The following is a 26,306-nucleotide window of genomic DNA, read 5'->3' as shown; positions in this document are numbered from 1 at the left end:
CTCACCGGGTTGTTCTGAGTATGAACTAAAAAGCCAGGTTGGAAAGTACTTTGTAAACTCTAGCTAGTTTGATTTTTCATCCCATCTTCTCCTACCTCTTCTAAAAACTTGCCCCTTCAATTATTTAAACTTACTCCCATAGACCTCAAGTCTCCCTTAACCTGTATGTTCATCTCTCCAATCTTAAGGAAAAAACAAACACTTCTTCAACCATGAAGCTCATGGATATAGTCCTCTTTCCTTGCTCTACCAGAAGCAGCCTACACACCCTGTATCTCCACAGACTCATTTCTCATTTACTCCTTGACTCCTCACAGGAATCAGACCTGCATCTGTGCCACCACAATGTGGTGGCTGAGCCACCAGCAGCTCCCATTTGTCTAAACCAACTGACATTATGTAGCTCTGGCCTGACTTTCCATGGCCTTTGACAGTGTTTTCCATTCCTTTTTGAAATCTTTCCCTTAGCATCTTTGATACCACTATCCCTTGCTGTGCTCCTGTTTCATTCAAGATTCCTCCCTGGTATTTTTACTGGTTTCTCTTTTAACTCATCTCCTATCTCCATCACTGCCTGTCATAAGTCACTTAAACACTGACGTTCTGCGGGTTCTATTCAGGGCCATTTCCCCTTTTCTTGTCACTCTACACTCTCTCGCTGAGTGATCTCAACCATTCTTCTGATTTTAAACCACACATACAGTGATGATCAGCAAACATCTCTCTCCGGTATAAACCTCACTCTTAAACTGTGGTCTGTATTTAGCTACTTCACTAAACATTCCCCCCATATGCTCCACAGACATCTCAAGTTTAAAATGTCTGAAACTACTGAACCTATCATCTCAGCAACATATTCATTCCCTAAACCCATCGTCTTCCTTAATTCTCCTTCTTAGTTAATGACAACATCATCCCCTAAGTGAGATTAAAGTTCAGTCCAATATGAGTACCCACTGTGAGCCACTACTGTGGCTAGGGAGTATGGAATCCAAAACAAGTCAGTCATGGCCCCATTACTTAAGGAAATAATTTAGGGAGGAATACAGTTCAATTAATAAAATTATGTACTCTATGTTTAATTCTATTAGAAAGGTTTACAAATTTCATAATGTGTTTAAGTGCCTATCTCTCAAATGAAATCAAAACCGTAAATTCTTTGAATTTGTGTCTTATTTTTTCTATTCCAAGCACATAACAGGCACTCAGTTAATGATGAATGGATGGATGTTACTGACGAATAAAATAAGCTTGTATTTCCATAAGATATCAAAGCAAAATGTTTTTCTGTGCTTAGTTTAACTTTTAACTAGAGAACTAGGTTCAATTAATAAAATTTGGACATATCACTTCTACATTCTCAGAATAATATGTTGTTAAGCAATATCCCAGATTATTAGGTTGGCAAAGTGTTATACTAATTCTCTTTGAGTGTCTAAATCCTAGAAAACAACTTGAGAATTTCTCTGTATTGCTACTTCAATTTTCATAGGTATTTGTATCATCTCCCAAATTAGTTTTATTGACAAATTTAATTAAAATGTTATTCATCATTTCTCTTTGATCATTAGAGGCACTAAACAAAATTAGACCTAATAATTATTCTCAGTCTCAAGCTCCTAATGTCCATCTGCTCTAGGTAACATTTAAACTAATATACAGTTCATGCAAATCAATGATGATTATTATTTTTTTCTAACAAGATTGTCATTAGAATCTTTTAAACCAAATAGTGTTCTTTCCTATTTTGACCTAAGCAAAAGGAAGGTAAAAGAAAAACATTACATTTAGACAGCCAAAAGAGATAATTTATATGCTTGAAAGGCATATCACAAGGTTACTTTGTACAACAGGAAGTGTCAAACTATCCACATCAGCTGCCACCCTACATACAGATGTCTCTGACATGGTAATAAAATGAGAAACCATTTGGTTTAATAATAATAAAAAAGCAACATCAGTTGGTGCATATTACATGTAGCATCTAGTCCTGGTTGCCTAGCAACCAGTCATGAGTGAACTCCACGGAGAATGAAAGCCCTAAACGAATGTACAGTTTGTGCAAGTTCCAAGGACTCGAAGAGACATGTCAGTAGTTAATCTAAATTCTAGTTGACAATTACCATACTGAGGTGGAGGAAGGAGAATCCATCATTATCGCACAGAATCAAGCATTAACTAGAGGTGAGATTCAGCCCTCTAGGTTTATATCTTCTGAACCAGTGGTTTTATAGGAAAAAACTGTGACAATATGATTTATAAATTATAAAAACTTTATGCAGAAAAAAAACAACTAAATATCACTGTTACAACATGCATTCATTCATTCATGTGTTTTGTTAAATACATAATGAATACCTATCATGTGCCAGATACTGTCCCAGCCACTGGAAATAAAATATGTCAGTCACTTTACAAGCTCTCAAGCAGTTCATACTATAATGGAGTAATCAGACAAGTAAACAAGCAATTACAATATCATAAGTTCTATAATACAGAGGTAGCCTTAGGGTATTAACGGAAACACATATAAAAAACATCAGATTCAGATTGGGGGGTAGCGGGGGATGGGAACTAAATGGTCCGGGAAAACTTACCAGAGGAGGTGACAAGCTAAGTCTCAAAGGACAAGCAAAAGTTAGTCAAGTAATAGAAGTAGGGGAAACGGAGAAGAGCATTCCAGGCAGAAGGAAACACATTTCCAGGGCATAGAGGTGAATAAGAGCACACTGTATTAGAGGAACTTCAAGGCATGTGGTGGCACTAGAAGTTAGGGTGCCAGTAGTGAAAGAAGAGTCCAAAGAGACAAGCCAGACTCCTTCCAGAAGGACTTCACATACCAGGCTAAGAAGTTCAGACCTCATCCGGAATGAAACTGAGGAGTCAGAATGGTTTTAAGCCAAGGAATAATATAGTCACTCTAGCAATGATATGAAATACTTTAGAGAGGGCAAAGCAGGCGTCCAGGAGAACAAATAAGAGGCTACTTACTATAGTAAGAGAGATGCTCAGGAGATAAAGTCATCAAAGATCTGGATGGGCAGGAGAGGGGGGTGGGGAAGTGACTCAAACATGACTCACTAACACAGTGCTCCAGGAAACTAAACAACTATCTACAGTATCTATGCCACTCAGTCCCTGAAGAAATGTTAGTCCAGAGCCCTGTCCCCCAACAAAATAATTATACAGAGGTTTAAAAGTGTATGTCTGGGAAGGAAAAGTTACTGGAGAGAAGGTTAGGAGAGGAGGAAAAGAAGAAGGGAGGGAAGGGAGGAGGAAAAATAAGAATACTAAAAGATATTAGAAATTAATATCCATCCAAGTTTCTCAAAGAGAAGTAATATTCTAAGTTTTAAAAGAATAAAAAGAAACCTTAAAGGAAAACACTATTGGTGCTTGGCTACATAAAACTTGAAAACGTAGGTACTTTGGATAATGCAACATAACCAAAACCTTTCAGAAAAAAAATATTATATATTCTATATTTAAAGTACATCAAATACAATCAGGAGATGCTATCAATAAGTGGGCAAACATACAGATAGGTAATCCCACCCCAAAACTGAAATGAATAACAAAATGTTTTAAAATCATTCTTAATAATAATCAATGCAATGCACACGATCACAACAGTATCTCTACGGTTAACCTATCAGCAACTGTTTCCGCTGCCCCATCTTGTTCAGGGTACAGTAACATGGGGGATCTTGTACAATATGAAAGTATAAGTAGAATAAGGTTTTTGAAAAAGAAATACATATATTAAAATCTTTAAAAATGGTTCATATGCTTTGACAAAGTAATTCTACTTCTGAAAACCTATGCTAAGGAAAGGATAGAAAATACAGATAAAGGGTTATATACAGCATTTTTTTATAAAGAATTGCAAATGGTCTAAATGCTCCCAAAGAGAGATAAATACACTATAGTACAGCCATACAAGAAAATATCATGTAGTCACTAAAAATTACATTTTTGGAGAGATTTTAATAACAGAAAAAAAGTCTTACAATGTTTATTTTAAAATGAAAAAAATAGCAAATTATATAAAAGTATAATTTCAACATTGGGTTTTAAAACAGTGTAGAGAAAAGAAGTATTACTTCCAAGTCGTGATGACAGGTTTTTCCTCTTCCTTTTCTGTATTTTCTAAGTTTGTTTTTTAAATAATGAGGATATATTATTTTTGTATTTAGAAAACAAATCTCACCTATTTCAACTATCCCCAATAAAACATGTGGGGCTCCCAAAAGTCTGCCTTCACCTTGCAGTTCAGTAAATAGCTCATTCCTCTGAGATCTTTCTGTAGTCAGTCATCTCTACGCATTTTAACTTAAACTTACCAACTAGTTCCAAATAAACACTTTTATCGAATTAAAAGAGTTTTCTATAGTACCCTAAAGTCAAGGGTAACAAGCGTATTAGATTAAGAACTTCAACTTAAATCAAAGCATTAAAACAAGAAAAAAATTTTTTAAAGTTTTTAGTAATTGAAGGGGTTTACCCAGTTTAACATACTTAACCCATTTTAATGACTTGCATTTATAAGCATAACGAGGCCATGCCTTTGTATTACCTGAGGTGGTTAAGCAGAGGCTGAAGTCTCTCATCGGACTGCACGGCAGGCAAGGACCTGGCTGTCAACTAAAAGCAAAGAATAGGGTTAGTAAAAACAGCAAGGGCCAAATACTGAACATGGTCGAATACTAAATGCAAAACAGGAACAGGGAGAGCAGAAGGAGAGGGAGTACTTAAAATGGAAGGACACTTTTCTCTTTTTTAAATCAAAGAATTGTATAGAAAGCTGACACATTATGTGATTAAAGCCAGCTATATGGCCCTAAGGCTTGTAGGGTATGTCAGTGAGCTCAGAAGTAAAGAAAAAGGAATCCAAACAGGGCCGGCCCCTTGGCTTAGTGGTTAAGTGCGCACGCTCCGCTACTGGCGAACCCGGGCGCGCACTGACGCACCGCTTCTCCAGCCATGCTGAGGCCACGTCCCACATACAGCAACTAGGAGAATGTGCAACTATGACATACAGCTATCTACTGGGGCTTTAGGGGTAAAAAAAAAAAAGGAGGAGGATTGGCAATGGATGTTGGCTCAGAGCCGGTCTTCCTCAGCAAAAAAAAAAAAAAAAAGAAAGAAAAGAAAAAGGAATCCAAACAAAGAATAGGAGGGGAGTATCCATCTGAGTTCATGAAAAAGCCTCTAGTCATGAAAATATTATCTTTGCAAATAAAAATGGAAAAACTTCTACATTTATAGCAACCAGCCTTGTAGCACTGAATCCTGGGATGATGAAGCAATTGGGGAGAGGGACCTCATTTACAGCTAAGCCACTGTGAAACTGGTTACATGCAGAAGTGTACATACACACACAAACAACCATGCATTCCTTCGTTCTGACAACCATATTACTAAAAGAAACCAAGACTATCTTTGTAACCATACAAAAGCAACTCAAAGTATTTAATATTGAAATATGGTCCCAAATTGATCTAGGAAACAAAATTTAAGAGCCAAAGCTTTATTCTTAAATACTGTGCATCAGGTTGACAGTATATCATGGAAATGTGAGCCTCTGATATACTTTATTGCAATAATATTAATTATATCTCTATTTTTCTCCCTGTTCTTAAGAGGAAGCCCTCTTATGCTATAAGAATTTGACCCAAAGAAATTAAAAACATTCAGCCAAAGTAATTAGATAGCTTGAAGTAACCTTAATAAAACACCAAAACGAAAATAAAAGATAAATTTCTTCTGGATTCAATTATGTCAAATAGTTCTTGTATTCTACTAATAAATCATTTGACAATTCACAAAAGGGAAGCTTCCTTAAAACAAACAACAAACTGAAAGGTATCCTTTGGTTTTATACACAGCATTCTCTCTCTTTAATTACTTCATATGTTAATTAAAAATTTCCTGAAAACAGAAAACAGACATTTAATTCATCAAAACTAATTTTCAATATTATGCAAATAAAATAAAACTAACACTTTTAAAACACCTAATAAATACTATATTTGTGAAAAAATGTTGACCAAAATGCCATATATGAATTCATTTTTATTAAATCATATCTAATAATAATGGAGAAACATTCCCAATTTTGTGAGTCAATACATGTCAACAAAGTTATTGACTAATTTAAAATACAATAAAGTAAGACAATTAGTCTGCTGCAATCTTAGCACAATCAAAAGATTCTCAGTATCCCTAAGAAATGTTAAGTCTAGTATTTCATGACATATAAAATGTTATCATGGTTCTATAAACAAAACGCTTTAATACTTTAATACACCCTGTATCTGCTAATGTCAAATCCCTTTACAAAATGTCATTTTCATTGTTCAAGGGATTTCATGGCTCAGAACCATGTTCTAAAAAGATTAAAATAATTTATCTAGATATTTCAAAAGTCAACTTTCTGAAAACAGATGGAGCAGACAGACTGGGCTTTTTCAGTTGCTTCTGTCAATCTATAGATCACATGCTTTCTAATCAAACCATCTTTTCTAAATGAAAACAAACAAACACCTCAGTAACAGCAAAATATTCCTAAACATCTGTTCACTCCATATAGGAAACAGTTCTCAACCCCACTCCTACCTTAATCCCAGCCTTGCTTTCCTTTGTCCTAAACTGTTAATACAACATCTCCATTCACTGTTGATTCTGCCTCCATTCTTGCCTCTTCCCTAACTTATTCTCCACACCAAGGCCAGAGTGAAATTTTCAAAATGAAAGCTAACTACTCCCCTAATTAAAACCACTTAAAATCCCCTTAGGCTCTCAGGCTAAAGTTGTTACATCTACCCTTTCATCAGACATTTTCCTAAACTTCTCCTCTTGGGCCACATTGCTGAAACACTGGGCACAGGATGAGCGTGACTGACTACACAGCTTCTGCCAACCCCACAAGACACCACAGGAGCATACCAGGTAGAATCTGCCACAGCTCCAGTTTCTGGAACACGTATGCTCGACGATTTGATTGCCTCCCCACCCCTTCCCCACTCCCGCAACTTATTTTCAAGTTTGAATCACTGACAAGAATAATTCCTAAACCATGGGTCAATGCTCTGAGTAAAATTATTTCAAGGAAGATTTTGAGTTTTCCAAAGGTTTTGCTTTCAACTTTAAAAACAACTAGCATTTTCAAAAACAGCATGTATCTCTCCACATTCAGGAGATGAGGTAATGAAGCTATTCCAAAGCTCTTTCAAGTGGCCAAGCTATCTGCTGACCTTTTGCTAACAGAATGTAAACTTCATTTTAGGGACTGCTGGCTCCATCATTTCTTCTGAAATTTCTCTCTAAGCCCGAGCACGCACTGGACTATGAGGCGCACTGCATCCCAAGCACTTGCAACATACAGATGTGTAATAAATATTTATCGACTGTGTGACAAAGCCAAAACTTGCAACTGTGTAATTCCATTAATTGACTAAAATAAAAGTATATCTACATCTACATTTCATAGTTAAAGCTTCTCAAATTCCTGCTTTGAGCAAAGCTAAATCTAAATGAAAACTAAACTAAATCACAATTGTCAGACTTCCAAGAAAGTGATACACCATCATAACAAGATTTTCAGCACTAAGGACTTTCCTCTACAGCCTGCAATGAGGATTTGTCTAGTTTAAATAGATAGTGGTTTCCACATGTTTTAGTTGTTTGTTTGTTTTTATAGAAAAGACAACAATGTCCTTGACACGTAAATCATCAAGAATGAAAGAGAAAGAAGATCTATCACAGTTTACATGTGCGAAGCCTAAATGGGTTTAACTCAGGGCTGTTTCGTGGGAACAATAATAAAAGTTGGTATGATGTGTGGCTTCTTTCTTATTATTGTTGAGAAGTTGGAGGTGAGCTGTTAAGATGTCCTTTCATTATTAAGAAAATGTCTAGCACACTGAATTAATCAATGCAAGGTTTGTGCTGCTGCTTTAGGCAAGCATAACAGATTACTGATTCTTAAATAAATCTCATTTTAAAGATTAGTATCATTGAGTAAATCTTGCATTTTGCCACACATTTGGGTACAAAAAATAACAATGTATTTTGCCAACTAATAATTCTCCTTTTAATGACAATAAATATCGCATAGATTCAAAGGCACAAAAGACAAAAGAGAGTCTGGAGGTGTCCTGTCCAACCTTGCAGTTTTACTCCTGAGGAAACCGGGTTCTTCAGACCACAAGCCACTAGTTGCTGGCACATAAGCAGAGCCCGTGCGGGCACCTGAGATCAGGTCCCCACAGTCCAGGGCACCTCCCACCGCCACAATACGACTCAAAGCTCTCCACACTTCGCACGTAAACCAGTCACAGAACTTTGCCTGATCCCAATGTACTTCTGTCTCCTCTAATTCCCTTTCAAAACAGGACAACACTCTTCGGGATTCACAAACCCATGGACTTTCAGTCTTAAGGACTCCAGAATTCCTGCACTGAAGGTTCCTTCACACCATTTGGGATTTGGCTCAGATGTAACCTCCTCTCAGAGGCTTCCTAACCACCTGGGCACCCTCTCCGCAGGTATTCTATTACTCAGATATCTCACAACATTTATCACTATCTGCAATTACCTTATTTATTATTTTGCTCACTTGGGTCTTTCTCTCCCCACAAGAATATAAGCCCCGTCAGGGCAGAAACTTTTTCTGTCTTGCCCACCACGTTTCCCCCACTGCTTAGCACAGCATGTGGTGTGGCATGCAGCAGGCACTCAATAACCATTGTAGAGTAAATGAAAGGTGCAGCTGTCTCAAATTTTTCCAATAGGAGCATGAGCTTAGAAAAGTCTGTCCTAGACACTGACCCTTTTGGTCTTGTATTTCTAAAGTTTACAGAAGTAAATATGATCTGCCAACTAGAGGGGCCACACACATTTCTCTTGTCATTTCTAGATGAATGGAGTATCTTAAGACCTTCCTTAAAAAGGAGGGCAAATCGGTGGCGCAAGCAGTTAAGTGCGTGCGCTGCGGCGGCCCGGGGGGTTCACCGCTTCGGATCCCGGGCGCCCACCGACACACTGCTTGTCAAGCCATGCTGTGGCGGCGTCCCATATAAAGTGGAGGAAGATGGGCACGGATGTTAGCACAGGGCCAGTATTCCTCAGCAAAAAAGAGGAGGATTGGCAGGTGTTAGCTCAGGGCCGATCTTCCTCACCAAAAAAAAAAAAAAGGACAAATGCTTCACCACTCAATGCAGTTGAAACTATGGTTTCCTGGTTCAAAGGAAACAAGGAGACCAACACTGACAGTGCAAAAACTCAAAACACAGGCACTACCAAAAAAGTCATCATGACAGCTCCTTCCTTCTAATCTATGCCTGTTTGGTTTTTGTGCATTTTTTTTCATTAAATGATAGCTACAAATAAAGCAGAAATGTCGACTAAATATATATTTTTCCTAACATTACTAAAAATTTTAAACATACATCAAACTTTAAAGACCTTTCCAGTGAACACCCAGAAAAAAACAAACTGGCAAGACTGAGACTGCCTCAAAAATTTACAGAAAGTGAATACGGAAGAGACAGTGTAAATGTGACTCTATTCAAATAAGACTCACACAGATGTAAAGAAACATCCTTTGTCATTTATAGAACAATGCTAAAATTAAAGTAGTGTGCTCAACACTTTTCAAGATACTACTGTGAAATAAACGGGTTGCAGTTTCTGGTAGGTAAGTTATTTTGAAAGGGAATCTCAAATATTTGTCTCATAACACTCCCAGCCCAAAAGGACATAAAGTTTCAAGAACACTGAAATCCAAATGGCAATTAGAAGATTAATCTACTCAAGGATAGGAAAACGTGGGTATACTGCATGCTTTGGCAAAACCTGGGTTCTCATAGCTTTTCAAGAGTAAGGCAAACACAGAAAATATTTTCTTTTAGACTTTCCACTTAAATTAGATCAGCAAGGAAAAAGTAATTTTTAGAATCATGATCCTGGAGGTAAGTACATGGGTGTCTGAAGTAGCTCAAGAGAGGAAGGGAGGGAGGGCTGACTGATTTTCCAGCGGTGTGAGGAATGGCTTGCAGGAGGGTGATCCAGGGAACCCAGATGAAGAACCAAATTATGGCAGAGGCAGTAGCAACAGAAAGGAAGACGTGAATGTGAGAAATCTGGAGGAGGTGCACTCTCCATAACTTTATGCCTAAAACAGAAGGAGAAGTTACAGAGGACAACCAGGTGGGCAGACTGTTGTATTAACTGCAGTGTAGTGGCTACAGGAAGAGGACATTGGGGAGACGAAAGGAACTTTTTAGTTTTAGGCATGCTGAATTTGAGGTGCTTTTGAACATCCAAGAGGCAACTAAATATCTATGGGTCTAGAGCCAGGAGAGGATGTGGAGCTAAAGGTTTAGATTTAGGCGTTATCAGCAAATAAGTAGCAGGTAAAGCCATGGACTGGCCTAAAATTCCAGGGATTTTGCATAAAGCAGAAATGTCCACTTGTCATTCATTAGTGGTAGCTTATTAGAGCACTGTGTTGAGAGTTGGATCCAAGCCGCATTCAGGAAAGAGAATAGGACTGATTACCACCGTCAGCTCTGGATATGGAATGGGAGATTAGAGATCTCTGCCGGGTGTATGCTAGCCCTAGTAGGAGGAAGATAATAAGAGAAATAGGGAATTTTGCCAATAGACTTAAAAATTTCTAACACTGATTTTATGCAATTACAGATTTTTTAGAGAGAGAGAGAGAATACAACCAGCAGCTCCTTTAATTTAACTCTAAATGAAATTCAATTCCTGAAAAATATGTTCCCTGAGGAAAGCACTCTGCCTCCAGCTGTGAAGCTGACTGCTGCTCTTAAAATCCTAAAGGAGATTGTGCTGTCGGCCAGCTGTTATTTTGAAGCAGAATTTTTTAAAGGGGCCTATAGAAAGAAAACATTTTTCATGATTTTCTTCTTCCAATGATGGGCATGAAGCGAGGGAACAAGAATGCACAGGAGGTAACTACATAAGTAAATACGGTAAATGGTTCTTGAAGAGTCAACAGACATTTGGAAAACAAAGGTGACTCAATCGGCTGAAAATGAAGACCAAGAAGGTGGCTTCATTTTAAAATAATAAATCCCTTCTCTCTGAACTACTCACCCAACACTGGCTAAATTAAAACACATAAAAATGACAAGAAAACAACGCTCACTTGGAAAATATTGCTCAATTTTGTTCTCTGGTGTTTTTACCCTCTACCACTCACTTCAGCCTCCTTACAAACCTTAAGAGGTATGACAGTATGCACTGATATCAAAGTTGGACCTTAAGAGAAATCCACAGTAGGTAATCAGCACAAGTTAGACCTTTCTTTTCATATAATCTTATTCTACTCAATGCAGCAGAACAGTACTCTCTTCCAGTGATATTGGGGCAGCGCCATCTATGTACATGTACAAACGACAAAGATGCCAAACTTAGGTGTTTTTTTGTCTGGTTTGGTTTTTTATTTTCAACAGACTTTATTTTTTAGAGCAGTTTTAGGGTCACGCAAAATTGAGAAGGTACAGAATTTCCCATGTACCCTCTGCCCCACACGTGTATAGCCTACACCTTTATCAACATCTCCCATGAAAGCAGTACATTTACTACAACTGATGAACCTACACTGACACATCATTATCACCCAAAGTCCACAGTTTACATTAGGGTTCATTCTTGGTGTTGTACATTCTACGGGTTTGGACAAACGTATAACGACATGTATCCACCACTGTAGTATGGAACAGACTGGTTTCACTGCCCTAGAAATCCTCTGTGCTCCACCTATTCATCCCTTCCTCCTCCCTAATTCCTGGCAACGACTGATCTTTTTACTGTCCATAGTTTTGCCTTTTCTAGAATGTCATATAGTTGGAATCATAGAGTATGTAGCCTTTTCATATTGGCTTCTTTCACTTAGAAATATGCATTTAAGATTCCCTCCATTTCTCTTCATGGCTTCATAGCTCCTTTCTTTTTATCTCATTTCTTTTTAGCATTCCATTATCTGGATGTACCACAGTTTATTTATCCATTCACCACCTACCGGACATCTTGGTTGCTTCCAAGGTTTGGCAATTACGAATAAAGCTATCAACACCCGGGTGCAGGTTTTTGTGTAGATCTGTTTCCTATAGGTGTCTTTTTAAATGAAAAACACATGGGGAATATTTTTCAAAATGTCTTTACATTCTCATGTCATACAAGATTTGAGATGGCTCCTAATGCACCTCATAACTCCCAGGAGCACCAGTACCATCTCCAAATCGAGAATGCCAACCCTTTTCTACCAAATTGAAGATGTATACTTTATGCTTATGATATGTTCTAAGACTCACACAATTTATAGCTCGAGAAAATAATTTTTAAAACCAAAAGGAAACAATTTATTTAAACAGAGACCTCTAAACAAAAAGATAAGCTCTAGAGAGAACAGGCTGTTCAACAGAACTATGACGTTTATTATCGGGACCAAGGCAGATGTCAATATAAAATTAACTTTTACAAGCAGCTGCTCTTTTAACTTCGTTGATCTTAACAATGGAAAATCCTGTGTCTTTTTGAACTACATTTTCTTATAACAGCAACGGATCCCAATTACAAATCCCAAACTGTGAGAATCTGCATTACATTCCCCCTTGCTCCTGGAAACAAACTTGTTCCCCAGTTTCATGTTCTCCCTTGGCTGGCTGAGATGCTGTTCGTAACTAATCACAACAGCCTCATCCTCAGATGCCCACCACACCTTCTGGTTTTCATAGGGCTCTTACACACATTCTCTCACTTGATCTTCACAACAGAGGTGGTTTCATCAATACAATGCTTCGGGACACGGAAATTTCTCTATCCACTGTCCACAAACATGATTTTCAATATGTAGGCTCTAAAAACCAACCAACAACCTTGTCAAGCAAAACACATAGATTCCATTTGAGCTCTAACATGCCCAAGTAGTTTAATTCCAAAGAATATTAAACAGTGCCGAGTTAACAAGATATTTCCAGTTCAGGGGTCTGGATGATATGAAGAACTGAGAGAGTAAACCTGGAAATAGTGCAAACAGACATCCAAGTGCTGATTTTTGATCATGAAACCACTGGTGTGAAAAGAAGCTTGTTATTCAAAGGCTAACCTAAGCACCTTACTGATGCTCTACATCATTTAGAAATGTAAAACAAATGCCTGAGCAAGGAAAAAAAAGGTATTAAGAGAGATGCAGTGATAAGTATACATGGATCGCTGAATTTTCTCCTTTAAAATAAAATACACATAAAATCATTTTACTTCTAGAATACCCTGATAATTTTGGTTCAAAATTCTTAAGCTACTATAGCAAGCAGTTTCACAATTAGATTTCTCATAAGCAAAACAAATATCTGCAAGTGGAATTCAACACATTTTGTTTTTCATGGTGGCACCCAAGAGATTGAATTGTCAACCTTTTGTTTGTCCTCTTAAAGGATGCTCTTGTGGGGTAGGTTATTTTAATAAGAGCAGCAGCAATACAGCTAGCATTCCTTGTGTTTTTACTACACGCAGGGCATTCTACCAGGAGTTCTATATAGACTCTAATCCTCACAATATCCCCAAAAGTGATGTTATCCCCAAGGCACTCTCGGGCCTTGCAAACTGTTCAGCCAAAGGTACCTGGAACATCCAAGTAGAGTGAACAGGTGACCTTTATGCCCTAAGCGCCAACTTCTTTTAGTCTCATGTATTGATCATAAAAATTTATCCAAAATTTGCATTTGATTCTAGAACATGTCTTTCTCGGTTTTACTATAAAAATCATGTTTAACTATTTTACCACTGGGTAAAAAAACAGTGCCATTATTGTCCTATATATACTTTATATATTCCATAGTATATCTAGTCCCATATATTTGGCCATCCCATAGCTTTAGAAAACATTACCACATTTTTACTCCTGACAGCCTCCGTGAAAGAAGTCTCCAGTGGTACCTTTGGGACTGAAGTGTTGGCTGAGATGATTCTGGGTCTTGCCACATTTCACTGGCCACATCCTATGTCATTTCATATGACTACCACAATTACAGGGCGACAGACCTGACGTTTGTTTTAGCCATAAATCTTTATGGCAAAGACTCAAAATCATTTAAACTTCTAGATTTTTCATTCATTTAATAAATTTGTGAGGCAATAACTGAAGTTCTAAAGTTCCTTATTCATTATTATATTTTCATTCATGATTTTTGTCTCCCAAAACACTTATACCATATTTACCTAAATTTACATTTGTCAAATTTCTTATTCAATGTAAGAATCATACTTATCTGGGTTTTCCAGACCCAAATTGTTCCTTTGCTGTTTGTTGTAAGCATGAATGTTGAGCAAAATCTTATCACGTGGAAATTTCTCAGAAAGCTTCCTAAATAAGCACATAAATTCTACTATGTGCACTGGAGTTGCCAACTCTATCTACAGGCTTCTAGTAAACGTTTAAAAGACTGCCCAGACAGAACAGTGGCCTTCACAGTGCATGCTGTGTAAGTAATATAGTCCCCGATTCTTTAACTTGCTGAGTCTATTTCTTGTTATAAATGTCAGACATAAGCTGCTCATTACATTGGCAATCTTCTTTCCTTTCCAAATATTACTGAACAGTGTACCACTTCTAGTGTTGGAAGCTTTAAATTATACAAACTATTCTGCCCTAGACTTACATACTTAAATCTATTTACTAAATAATCTGAAATTAATGTCAAAGGATCCACAATTATAGTTAATTATCAAAGTGAAGAGACATGCAAAAAATATGTATGTGTAAGTATATACTTGCATTTTCCACAAGAACTCTTCTTCCCCTGACTTGGACTTTCATTAACACTTGGAAGTGGAGACGGAGCAACGGGTGGAGCGAAGGGGGTGGATAAGAGCTTTTACTAAACCCTCAGTGACAGAGACCTGTTGTGTGAGCAAATGTAGTCCTTGGGAATGCACCTGAAGAGCTGGAGGGCCCTAGGTGATTGAAAACAAGTGATCAACAAGGATCCACAGAGACTTGCATTTCCCCCCACGGCTGATCTTCAAACTGCTGATCCAAATGCATAATTTAAGGAGGGGAGCCCCAGATGGCTAACAACACACTTCTAATGCGTATGTTAACAGATGCTGCAAAAAGCACTCATTTGCCTAGTACTTCAGCTACCTTTCCTTGCTTCTGTAACTTAATTTTCCCAGCTGTCTCAGAGCACCTTGATTTCTTCCTTGATAGAGACACCATCTTTGTAGATATAGAAAATGTTTTTAGTTAAGTGGAAAACAGCCCAGTGTGCCTCCGCATCTCAGTTTATTTCTCTAACCTGAAACAATCAGATATTGCAGTATTTTTTGATTCATTCAATTTAGTTGAAATTTAAGCTATTTTCTCTATTCATGAAGTAGTCCTACAGTTTTCTTTAAAAAGAAATAAGACTATTATATAATTTTATCCCTCTACTAAAGAATTTCTATATTCAAGCCCTTCTGAAAGGAGCTTCTTAAAATATTTGAACAGCTTCCAATCACGCACACAGAAGCACGTTTTTTGCCTACAAAACCAGGACCTTGTGATTAATTATAAACATCTGATTATATTTAAAATAAATCAGAATAGAAAAAATAAGTAATTTCCATTACCAGGACATAAAAATCAATAACAACCATTCATTATTTAAAGGAAATAGGGGAGGATAATGTCTTCACCATGCTAAGGACACAAACAATGCTAACTGGACTTTTCATCTCGGCATTCTCACGTCAGAGAGACGCATTTTCAAAAAGGTTTCAATTCATCATAAATTCAGAGACAAAACTCATTTAATATGACTGAAGAAGTATGAATGAAAATGAAATAAATGTATTCTGAAATGTTTCAACAAACACAGCAGCATTCCCCAAATCCTCTTTTCTTTCTTCCTTCACTTTTCTTCAAAATTAAGAATATCACAGGTAGCAACCTGGATCACTGATGTCTTCTCATTTCTAAACTCATAGAAGTTTCAAATAACACACAATCCCCTTAAGAACACAGACCCAAACTCCTGAATTTAATTTATTAATATAAAAATAAATCAGTTCGTTGTTAATTTAGATCATCTAGCAAATTAAAATTGCATGCAAAATTCCATTTTCCTAAGAAAAGCAGTTATTTTTCTTATTCCTCATTTCCTTCCAGGGTATGATCTTTTCTATTATTTTTAAAGTTGGAGACAGTAACTAAATTCTAAAGAAGAGATGCTGGTCTGAAAACTGAAAGAATCCTTAGCTGGAGAAGGTTTTTAGAAAATAATGTGGCTATTATAACAGCTGCCTATTGTTCTGACTGCCCAAAAGTATGAGCTGCCACTTTAGCAATGAAATGGACCCTAGCTAATATTTCCTTGCAAGCTCTCGAGGGTGTGGATTCTAGACCACTGGTATGAAATCAAGAGAGGGGGTAAAGTAAGCATCTTTAAAGATAAATTTCCTAAGAGCAATCACTTCAGCATATCATATTTGTAAAACATCCTTTGATATCAGAACAGCTAGTTGATACTTTTAAAAGACCTTGACATCCATTTGACTGACTGCTTTCCCATGACATTATTTCATACTTTCTGGCACAATTGGGCTGATAGTGTTTGATGGATACCCAGACAAGCAAAGCACAAGTCTGAGCAATAGCCATCCTTTATATCTGACGTCTCCACGTTTATTACATATCTTAGGAAAAGGGAAAGGGAGTGAAAACCGATAGGCAATGTTAGTTCCAAAAGATCTCATGACACACATAAAGGCCCACATCAGTATTATTTTGAAGCAGCCAATCTTGAAATAAAAATGTGTTTTGTTGCAATTGAAGAATCATCAACAGTTATAAAATTGGGGAGAGGGGGAGATTTATATCGTACATTTCTTAGTTAAAGTTTGCTTTCTCTAATAAAATGTTTTCAATGAAGAGCTACCAGATCCCCTGGACAAAGCATAGCACACCAAATGCAAAGCAGATTTCTCCTGTTCTGCTATTTGTGCCTGACTTATGTCTCCCCCTCAGTTTGTTCATTTTAATCAAATATAAATGAACACCAGTATGAACTAAAATCAGTCCGACCAAGATGCTTCAACAGTGTTGGCATGTGAACCATCAGACGGCTGACAGAATTTTAAATTCAACTACTGAAAAACACATATATTTGTCCTAAGTCTCCATTGAGATATATAAAAAAAAAAAAAAAATGACATTAACATTACCTAAAAGTACTCCACAGACCTTTTTCATTAAAGACACACCATAGTAAAAGCACGTAAGGGAACTGGACATTTGCAACAGTAGACTGTGACTTTTCACCAACATTCTAGCTGGAAGTCAGAGAAAGAATTTTTGGCTCCTGTGCCAGGAAAGAATGGAAATACCATTCACTCATATGAGCAGCAGCAGCAGATCTGGAAAGAAAGACCAGAGGTTTGTTTTTGTCCATGTTCAGTGTGAATTGCCTGTTGGACATCCAGGTGGAACTATCTGGACTGAAGCAGTAAAACGGTGAAACCAGTCAGTCTCAGAACATTCTGTACACTTACGTGTTCCAACATAACATAATTTCTTCCATGAAAACTACAGCAATCAAATAATGTCGTGCAGTGTTAGTGCTCCTTTTTATTCTTAGCTACAATTAATGGATACAAGTATCACTTGCCACAGGATCATCCAGTTCTAAGAGCCCTTAATACAACTGAAGTCTTACAAGAAGCTCTTAAGCCACCCGACAATTCTCAGAATATTGAACCACCGTTTGCTTTAAGGATGCACTGACAATATGGTACTAAGTTCTTGACATGTGGTACTGAGTTCTTGAAATGTGACTAGTCCAAATTGAATATGCTATAAAATATACACCAAATTTTGAAGATTTAATATGGAGAAAATATAAAATATCTCATTAAAAATTTTATATATTAATTATATGTTGAAATGATAATATTTTGTATAAATTAGCTAAACAATACAGTAAAATTAATTTCATCCTTTTAAAACTTTTTAAATGTGGATGCCAGAAATTTTTAAATTACATATGTGCTCACATTATATTTCTCCTGGACAGAGGAGTTCTAAACCAAAGATGACTATGCCTTCTTTTTGGTGCACAAGAGTAATAACAAGGTATTTAAATAATTAAAATCTAGGAGCATGAAGAAGAGCAACTAGAAATCACTTGTACCATCTTACACAATAATTAGGAAATCATCCATTTTACATCTAAAAATCACTTGTATCTTACACAACAATTAGGAAATCATCCATTTTACATCTATGGCTGTAAAAATGCATTTCTAAAAAGCACATGCCCCAATATAAGATCAAATAGGACTTTACCAAAAGAAAAGTAAGGAGAGATTAACTCTTTAATGAAAATGACAGCAACTTTTCCCAAATACTTATACAAAATCATAAAATTATATATTGAAAATCTTTTAAAGCAAGAAGCTTATACTGTGGTATATATACACAATGGAATACTACTCAGCCATAAGAAACGATGAAATCCAGCCATTTGTGACAACATGGATGGACACTGAGGGTATAATGCAAAGTGAAATAAGTCAGAGGGAGAAGGTCAAATACCGTATGATTTCCTTCATTAAGTAGTAGATAATAACAACAATAAACAAACACATAGGGACAGAGATTGGATTGGTGGTTACCAGAGGGGAAGGGGGGAGGGAGGAGGGTGAAAGGGATAATTGGGTACATGTGTGTGGTGATGGGTTGTAATTAGTATTTTGGTGGTGAACATGATGTAATCTATGCAGAAATAGAAGTACAATGATGTACACCTGAAATTTTTACAATGTCATAAACCAATGTTACTGCAATAAACAAAAAATTAAAAAAAATAAATAAAGCAAGAAGCTTATAAAGAAAATATGTCCCTTATTACACTGAAAAATACTTTATCAAATGCAATATGAATAAGTGAATTTATTTTCCAAGTTTTAAATTATATATTATATAGGTGATCTCCCTAACCTCAAATATGCAGAACAACAGAGAACCTCAGGGCTGAAAAGATAACTTAGCCTAATTCATGTTAATTTGTGGATAATCTATTCTTTTGCTCCAAAAGTTTTTAGATTTCTTTGGCTATGATAGTCTTAAATTTCACTGATCTACCAAGATGTGGGTTTTTCTTATCTCTCCTCTTTGGTATTCTATTAGCCCTTTCAATCTGAAGTCGTTGTTCTTTCTTAATTCTGAGTAATTTATCATCATTATTCCTTCGAGTATTTTTCGCTCCTCCCATTTCTTTTCTCCCTTCTGGGAATCTCATTACTTGAATGTTGGCACTACTATCTGCCTCCTCCATATTTCTTAGCCTTCTTGATATTTTCTATCTTTACTTTGTCTCTGCTTTCAGAAACCCTCAACATGATCTTCAAGTTCAATAATTCATTTTTCACTTGTATCCATCCTATTTATCTGATTTATTAAGTTCTTTACTTTACTATATTTGTCATATCTAATATTTCCACTCTGTTCTTTTTATGACTTCTTCCTTCTTACTATCATCACTAACCTCCTCTTTTATCATGAGTATATTTATTGCTTATTTTTACATTATTGATTACATTAATGATTCTGCTTCATGAGGCATGTACTATTCAGTTTATTTTTTTATGTTTTCAATAGTAGTTGTACTCTTCATGTGTCTAATCATTTTGGCCTATGAGGTCATATTCACCCAAGGATATGAACTAGTAGATCTGGAAACGTGTGAAAAATGGCCAAAACCCAAGTCTTAGTATTATCTCTCTGGTAAAACTGAGAAAGACAGAGGGGATAAGCCACAGGCACCAAATAACCACTCTTGACCACTGTTAGGTTTGTTGCCTAAAGCTCTTCTGGAAGGGATTAGCCTTTAAACTCTTAGAAGCAGCGGCACTGGGAGAAGGCAATCTCTGAAAGGTATAATCTGCAAGCCTAGGAGGAGGGAGCGCCCTGGGGCTGCTGGTTAGCCTGTACCTGTTTTCATCAGCTCCTCACCCCAGCAGGGCTTTTGCTCTGCCCTGACAGGACCCTACTGACATCAATTTCTGTAACAGAGGCGCAGGTGATTATAGTTTCAAGGCAATTGGAGAAAGTCAGGTCAAAAACAAAACTTAAAAGGAAAAGAACGTAAAACAAACTCAGGTTTGTGACTGCCTCATTCCTCAGGCCACCCTGTACCCAAGGCTAAACCACTTTCGCATGCACACCCTGTCACAACAGCCTCAGCCACCCCGGAGTTCTTCACAGTTATTACCTCAGATCCACACTTTCCTCTTACTTCTGTAGCTTCCCCTTGGTTAGTTTTGGGAAAAGGAGCCAACAGGCCACATTAACTCTCCATCTTGACAGAATCCCAAATAAGTTAGCAAAGGAATAAAGTCCCTGTGCTACAGTTTAGGAAACGGGTAAAATACGAGGAAATAGGATTACCTGTAAGAATTAACTGATGACACTAAGTATAAATAATCCAACACTTAAAGCACTACAGACACTTAAAAATACGAACAAACCTCTAATCCAATTGTTAGACTAATACCAACAATTAGGAATAATTCCTAAAATAGAGCTGAACTCTCCTACACAACTACTAACCATGAGATGTTTCTGGTACAGCATACCCATTGTTGGGAAAGGCAGTCACGGACAGCTTGTCGCCCCCTGTGTAGCCACATAAGAATATGTCTTGGGCCGGGAACATTTCCTTACAAAGAGATAAAGAGTTTTCACAGCCTGTGCTGGTCATCTCTCTTTGTTTGGGAATATCTTTCCTTGTTCTGGGTTTGAAGTGTGTTTTTTTGTTCTGCTTAAGCCTGTGTGTCATGTGGCACCCGGCCAATCCCACTGCTATCCCTGCTCCGGGCAGGGAGGGAATGAGGTCCTTCACCTACAGCTCAGGGGGTGCGTACAGACCATCTCCCTGCATCAGCTGGGCCGTGGGGCAAGACTCGCTGGCCATAGGGGACTGACATAAACCACTGAAGCTGATCTTGTTCTGCCTCCTCTCTACGTGAGTAGAGCATTGTTTCATTCCATGTCTGTGTGAGTCGTGTCTTTTTTGGTGACGTCAACACCTGCAAACCATATAGTGGGTTGACATCCAAGGACTGCTGCTCCTGGTGGCAGGCATTCCCACACCCTGTGCTATCCTCCACAAGGTGGGACTCCTTCCCTGGAGGTGGTAACAGGTGTTACTTGCTCAACAAGTACAAAAACATTCTCAGAATCACAGATTTTTTAGTGAAATTCCAAGTGACTGTTTATTCTACATTCTACTTTTGAACTAACAACACAGTTTCTACCATAAAAAGGCACAGCTTTGGAACTCTGCTATATAAACTCTAGAGTTTTCCCAAGACTGCTGCTCCTGGTTCACAAGACATTGCAGATGATGCAGGGCTAGGAGGAACAAGACAGGAAATGCTGCAGAGGCAATAATCCTGGGAAATCTGATCTACCGGGATTCCAAACACCACCACCAGCAAACACCACATCATTATTGGCCATTCATTCTAGTGGGATTCTCCTTTCCAACCACTTATAATACAAAATCAATACTCTGTATGTGCTGACTATAGTCAGGGTTACATACCAAGATTTTAATATATGGAAGACTGAAAGGGGAAATCAAATAGAAAGAACACTAATGAATGATGTCAACCTGAGCTTCAAGTCACACATGTCTGGATTCAAATCCTAGCCTTATTAGATGTATGAATTTGAAGTAAGTATTTAATTCTTTAATGCCTCAACTTCTCATCTGTAAAATGAGGGGACTAGTTCCTATTTTACACGGCTACTGTAAGAACTAAAAATAAGGAAAGAAACTGATAGACATAATATGCCTTCAATTATTTATTCAGCAAATATGTATTATGCAAAATAATAGGCTCTGTGCTAAGAGCTACTGGCTGTTGCTAGTAATAACCATGACTAAAACTACCACCATCACCATTACTATTACTTCTATTATTTCAAATAAATTGACTAAGCTTCACTCAGAATTAACATGCTTACCCTTGAGGCAATTACCCTAAGAGTACATTTACTGAATTCTCCAACTATTTCAGTTCTCAATGGATCCACCCTGATTCTTAAAAAAATTAAAAAAAAAAACACAACATCCACATATTACTATGTGGTTTTTAGTAAAATGCCACCTCTACAAGTTAGTGAATGTGTTTGCCTCTCATTATTTCTTAATATAGTGCTTATAGTACCATAAAAATAATGACTTTAGGTTCCAAATTTCATTGACCAAATAAACTCAGCCCCAAACATGATATACATTGCTACATTTTTACCACATTATCCCCAAAGTAGACAATTCTTTAAAAAGAACTATATATACACTAATACAAATACACATACAGACACCTTGAAACACACATTAGATGTATGTCTCTTTTATGCTACTTTCCACCTTTTTGTCCATCTTTACTACATGAATAGTTCATAGACGAGGGCAGACTTAAGACAGTGATTCAAAACCAAGTTGAGTGCTTGTTCCAACTAAAAGTCAATATTAAACAAGCTTATTAGAAGACTTTTTGTTGTAACTTTCTAAGGGAATTGTTATAACTTGACTAGTCATCAAGTTTAGATTGTTTTTCTGATACAACAGTGACTGAAAATTCATGGGCTAAATGAAAGTCACCAAAAATAAACATTAAATTCATTTGCCACTCAGCACACAAGTTTTTCTGAACTGCTTTATTTTTGGAATAGGAATAAATTCCTTATCTTCATCCTAGAGGAAAGCAAATGCATAATCTATGTGGGGGGAAGAGAGATTACGGCTCCGTAACTCCAGTATATATAAATAACCAACCACAGAAATATTTGTTGGATGTCTATTTAATTTTGACCCATTTTCCCCAGACCTCCATCTCAACAGACCAAGTTGTTTCACAGTAAATGCTGGTCAATGCTCGTCATCTAGCTATTTTCCAAGATCTCACTTCTGATGCCTAGGTGTGTCATTAAATGTGAAATATGACTGGCTGAGTTATGAAGATAACACAACTGTGAGGGGAGTTGCACATGGCATGTATACTGGACATATCAGGAACATGTCCACTGCACCCTGTGCCCTCGTGAAGCTGAATCAGCCCAGCTAGAGCCTCTACTCAGGTAAGGTGCTATTTCCTTAAATAAATCTTTTAAGTGACTCTTTACTGCCTTCAAGATACAGTCCCAAACCCTTTGCCTCTTCTGCCTAGTTCCGCCTCCTCTTCAGTCCCACCCCTCATCTAACCCTTTCTCCCCTTAGGCTATATGCTCCAACCCTTGTGAACCAGAGCTCTTCCCATTGGTCCAGTAGTTCCAGGCCTCTGCTCTCTGGAATTCCAGCACACATTTCTACACTGCTTTGCACACATCCATTTGCTTGTCACTCTCCCTCTCCTGGACCGCAAGCTCTCTTAGGGCAGAGGCCAGGCCTTGTTCATCTCTGCCTTCATAAAGCGCAGCACAGAATTTTCACTCAATAAATGACTCTGTCAAATGAATTAATTAACCTTTGCATGTGAGGCAAATGTCCTAAACATGGTAAGCACTTATTAAATACCTAATGAATAAATGAACGAACAAATAATTCTCTAGTCGTTGGTAATAATGTGTGGACCACCACGACACTCATATTTCCTATAACCTAAGAGTTCTCAAAATAGAGGTGTAAATTTTTTCTCCTATCTTCTACTCTGCCTTAGAGACCCAACACTAAAAGAACAAGGAAATGCAGCTCTATACTCATCAGACTTTCTTTCCATAGACCAATACCCGTTCAGATCTAATGCTAATAACTACAAACATCAAACACTGAACTAATTCACATGACCTGTCTCTGCCTACCTATATTGGGCAGAACTCTTAGGAGCAAGGAACAGACACCAAACTCTAACCACTCAAGCAGAAAACAGCAATTATTAAAAGGACTCTAGGCTGGAGTAGCTCATAGAATCCAAGGAGGAGCCACAGTAAACAGGGCAATGGCAGGACCTCACAGAACAGGGCCAGGTACCTGCCCATCAGCCCAGTTTGGGTCAAGACGTCCTAGATCGACCACTGTAGTCAGAAGGATGTGAAACTATGATTTCCCAGCCTACGTCACATGGTCACAGAATCTGGATCTCCACTGTGGATATTTATCCCTCTACTACTCACCCCATACAGCCACTCACTGTTCAGATATCTCCAAAATACCGGCTCCATGGTAACCTGTCTTTACAACTTAATTAGGCAAGTATTCATCCATTCATCAAAAATTACTTGAGTATCTACTTCCTAACAGTCACTGTTCTAGATGCTAAGGATAGAAACGAGAACAAGGCAAAATCCCTGCCCTCTAGTGTGGAGACAGTAAATCAACACAAAATTTAATGTCAGGACCATTAAGAACTATAATGAAAACAACATGATAAGGGGAGAGGAAGGGATGAGGGAGGTTTGGGAGGGGAGGTTCTTTTAGACAGGAAAAATTTCTCTGAGAAAATGGCATTTGAGGAGAGAGACCCGAATAAAGTGAAGGCACAAATCATACAAATATTTGGGGAGAAAATCTTCCAGGATGAGGGAAAAACAAATGCTAAGGGCCTGAAAGGCAAGTGTTCTTGGGAGCACAAAAAACTGGAAAACGAGCGGTCCACAGAGAAGGAAGGAGAGATGCAGAGGCCCTGAAACAAGAACAAAATGGTACGGCTGAGAAGAGCGAGGAAACAGTAGTTTTACAAAATGAAACCGGACGGGACCCCGATCGTGCCTTTGGATCATGGTTAGGAGCTGGAATTTCTTATTCTGAGTGCAACACGAAGCCATGTGAGTTTCTTCTCACTCCAAGCAAACTGCTTTCGGTTGACACTTAAGTCCATGTCTTCTTCTTCTACTCTGAGAGGGGAAAAAAGCAACCACAACAGCTAATAACAGCATAATCCCTACAACAATCCCCACCTCTATTGTTTACTTTCCGAACATCTGTGTAAATACTATCACATCAGGTTTTAGAATCTGTTATAACAAGATTTTGTGCAATCATCCAAGTGAAAAACATGATTTTAATTTTCCATGTGCTAAAGCTTTTAAATCTATAAAGCTCAAGCAAAGTCAAACTAATATTTGTGAACCAGCAGAATGAAGAAAATAAATTTTAACTGTTAATCATACGATCAAGTATTTGAAATAGCGTAAGGTACTATTACATTGATGAATAAAATGCTACGAAGCCTAGTACTATTTTAGTAACGTCAGAACTACCTAATATCTTAATCATTTCAGCACCAAACTCAGGCTAATTTATTTATTTACTTTTTTCACTACTTCTACATCACAATTAAATTGTCTTCTTATGCTTTGTTTAGTCTAGACCAATACTGGCTCACATTTCACTGCAAGTCACATAACTTCACATTTCAAGAAAATAAATATTCCACTTTATAACAAAGGGTACTTCCGTTAGATGACATACCAAGTCTCAATTCTCAGTGATTAATGATGCTATAATGTCGACAATCACTGCCTCTCCCCGTCAAAACCCCTACATGGAATACAACCAATGCCACTTCCTTCACTGTTCCCATTCTCTTCCTGCTGCATGAGTCTTTGCTGTTTTTGCTTCGTAGGCCCAGGGAATGTCATCATTTACCCTGAATTAACAGTCAGTATGAAGGACGCCTTGCCCAGAGACCCTCTCATCTACCCTGCATCACTAATCCTAGCTTCTGGTTTATCTGAGAGTCATAAATTTTGGTTTGGGTGTTTTGTTTTGTTTTGTTTAACTATATATCATATGTGATTAGTGTATTTTTATGTTCACTGTAATATTTTTTTAAATACAATATCTTCTGGCAAGATATATAGGTAGACATGTGTGTGTCCCTTTTAAAACATGCTCGCTGATAGGATTATAAGATATATTGTTTATGCTTCTGGCATTTCTTTTTGCTGCTGCTGTTGTTTAAACATTTTAATGAAAGATTGTATTGTGCTCACATCCTGAGGCTTTAATCAAAACCATAGTTTTAAAAATAAATAACCTGGCATCATTGAAAATGTCTTATAAAAAACAATCTGCTTTCCTAAGAGGATCAAGGAGGCCATCTGATGTTGGTCCTTAGTCCCCCTCCTCAAAAAATTTCTATGTTTGGCATATCCTTCTCTTCCTTCCCTCTTGGGTCCATGAAAGATATACTTAATATCCTTGACAAAGATGATACTTTCCTATCTCTTGATGCTATCCCTAACATGCCCCTCACATCTTGCTTCTTTCTATCAAGTACCT

General features: G+C 37.5%; 1 protein-coding gene across 2 annotated transcripts in view; it reads right to left on the bottom strand.

Annotated features, from left to right (window-relative positions):
* Positions 1-26,306, bottom strand: part of PRIM2 (DNA primase subunit 2) — a 270,879-nt gene that overhangs the window by 106,729 nt on the left and 137,844 nt on the right. For both annotated transcript variants that reach the window (XM_087438764.1, XM_004423993.3), the window contains exon 8: positions 4,577-4,644. In XM_087438764.1, the coding sequence (XP_087294890.1) occupies positions 4,577-4,644 (68 nt within the window). The remainder of the gene's footprint in view (positions 1-4,576; positions 4,645-26,306) is intronic.

This window comes from Ceratotherium simum, chromosome 13 (genome assembly GCF_057802395.1).
Source record: "Ceratotherium simum simum isolate JZ-2026a chromosome 13, ASM5780239v1, whole genome shotgun sequence".
Taxonomy (NCBI): Eukaryota; Metazoa; Chordata; class Mammalia; order Perissodactyla; family Rhinocerotidae; genus Ceratotherium; species Ceratotherium simum.
The sequence above is the reverse complement of the archived record's forward strand: the minus strand, read 5'-3'. Positions and strand labels throughout refer to the sequence as shown.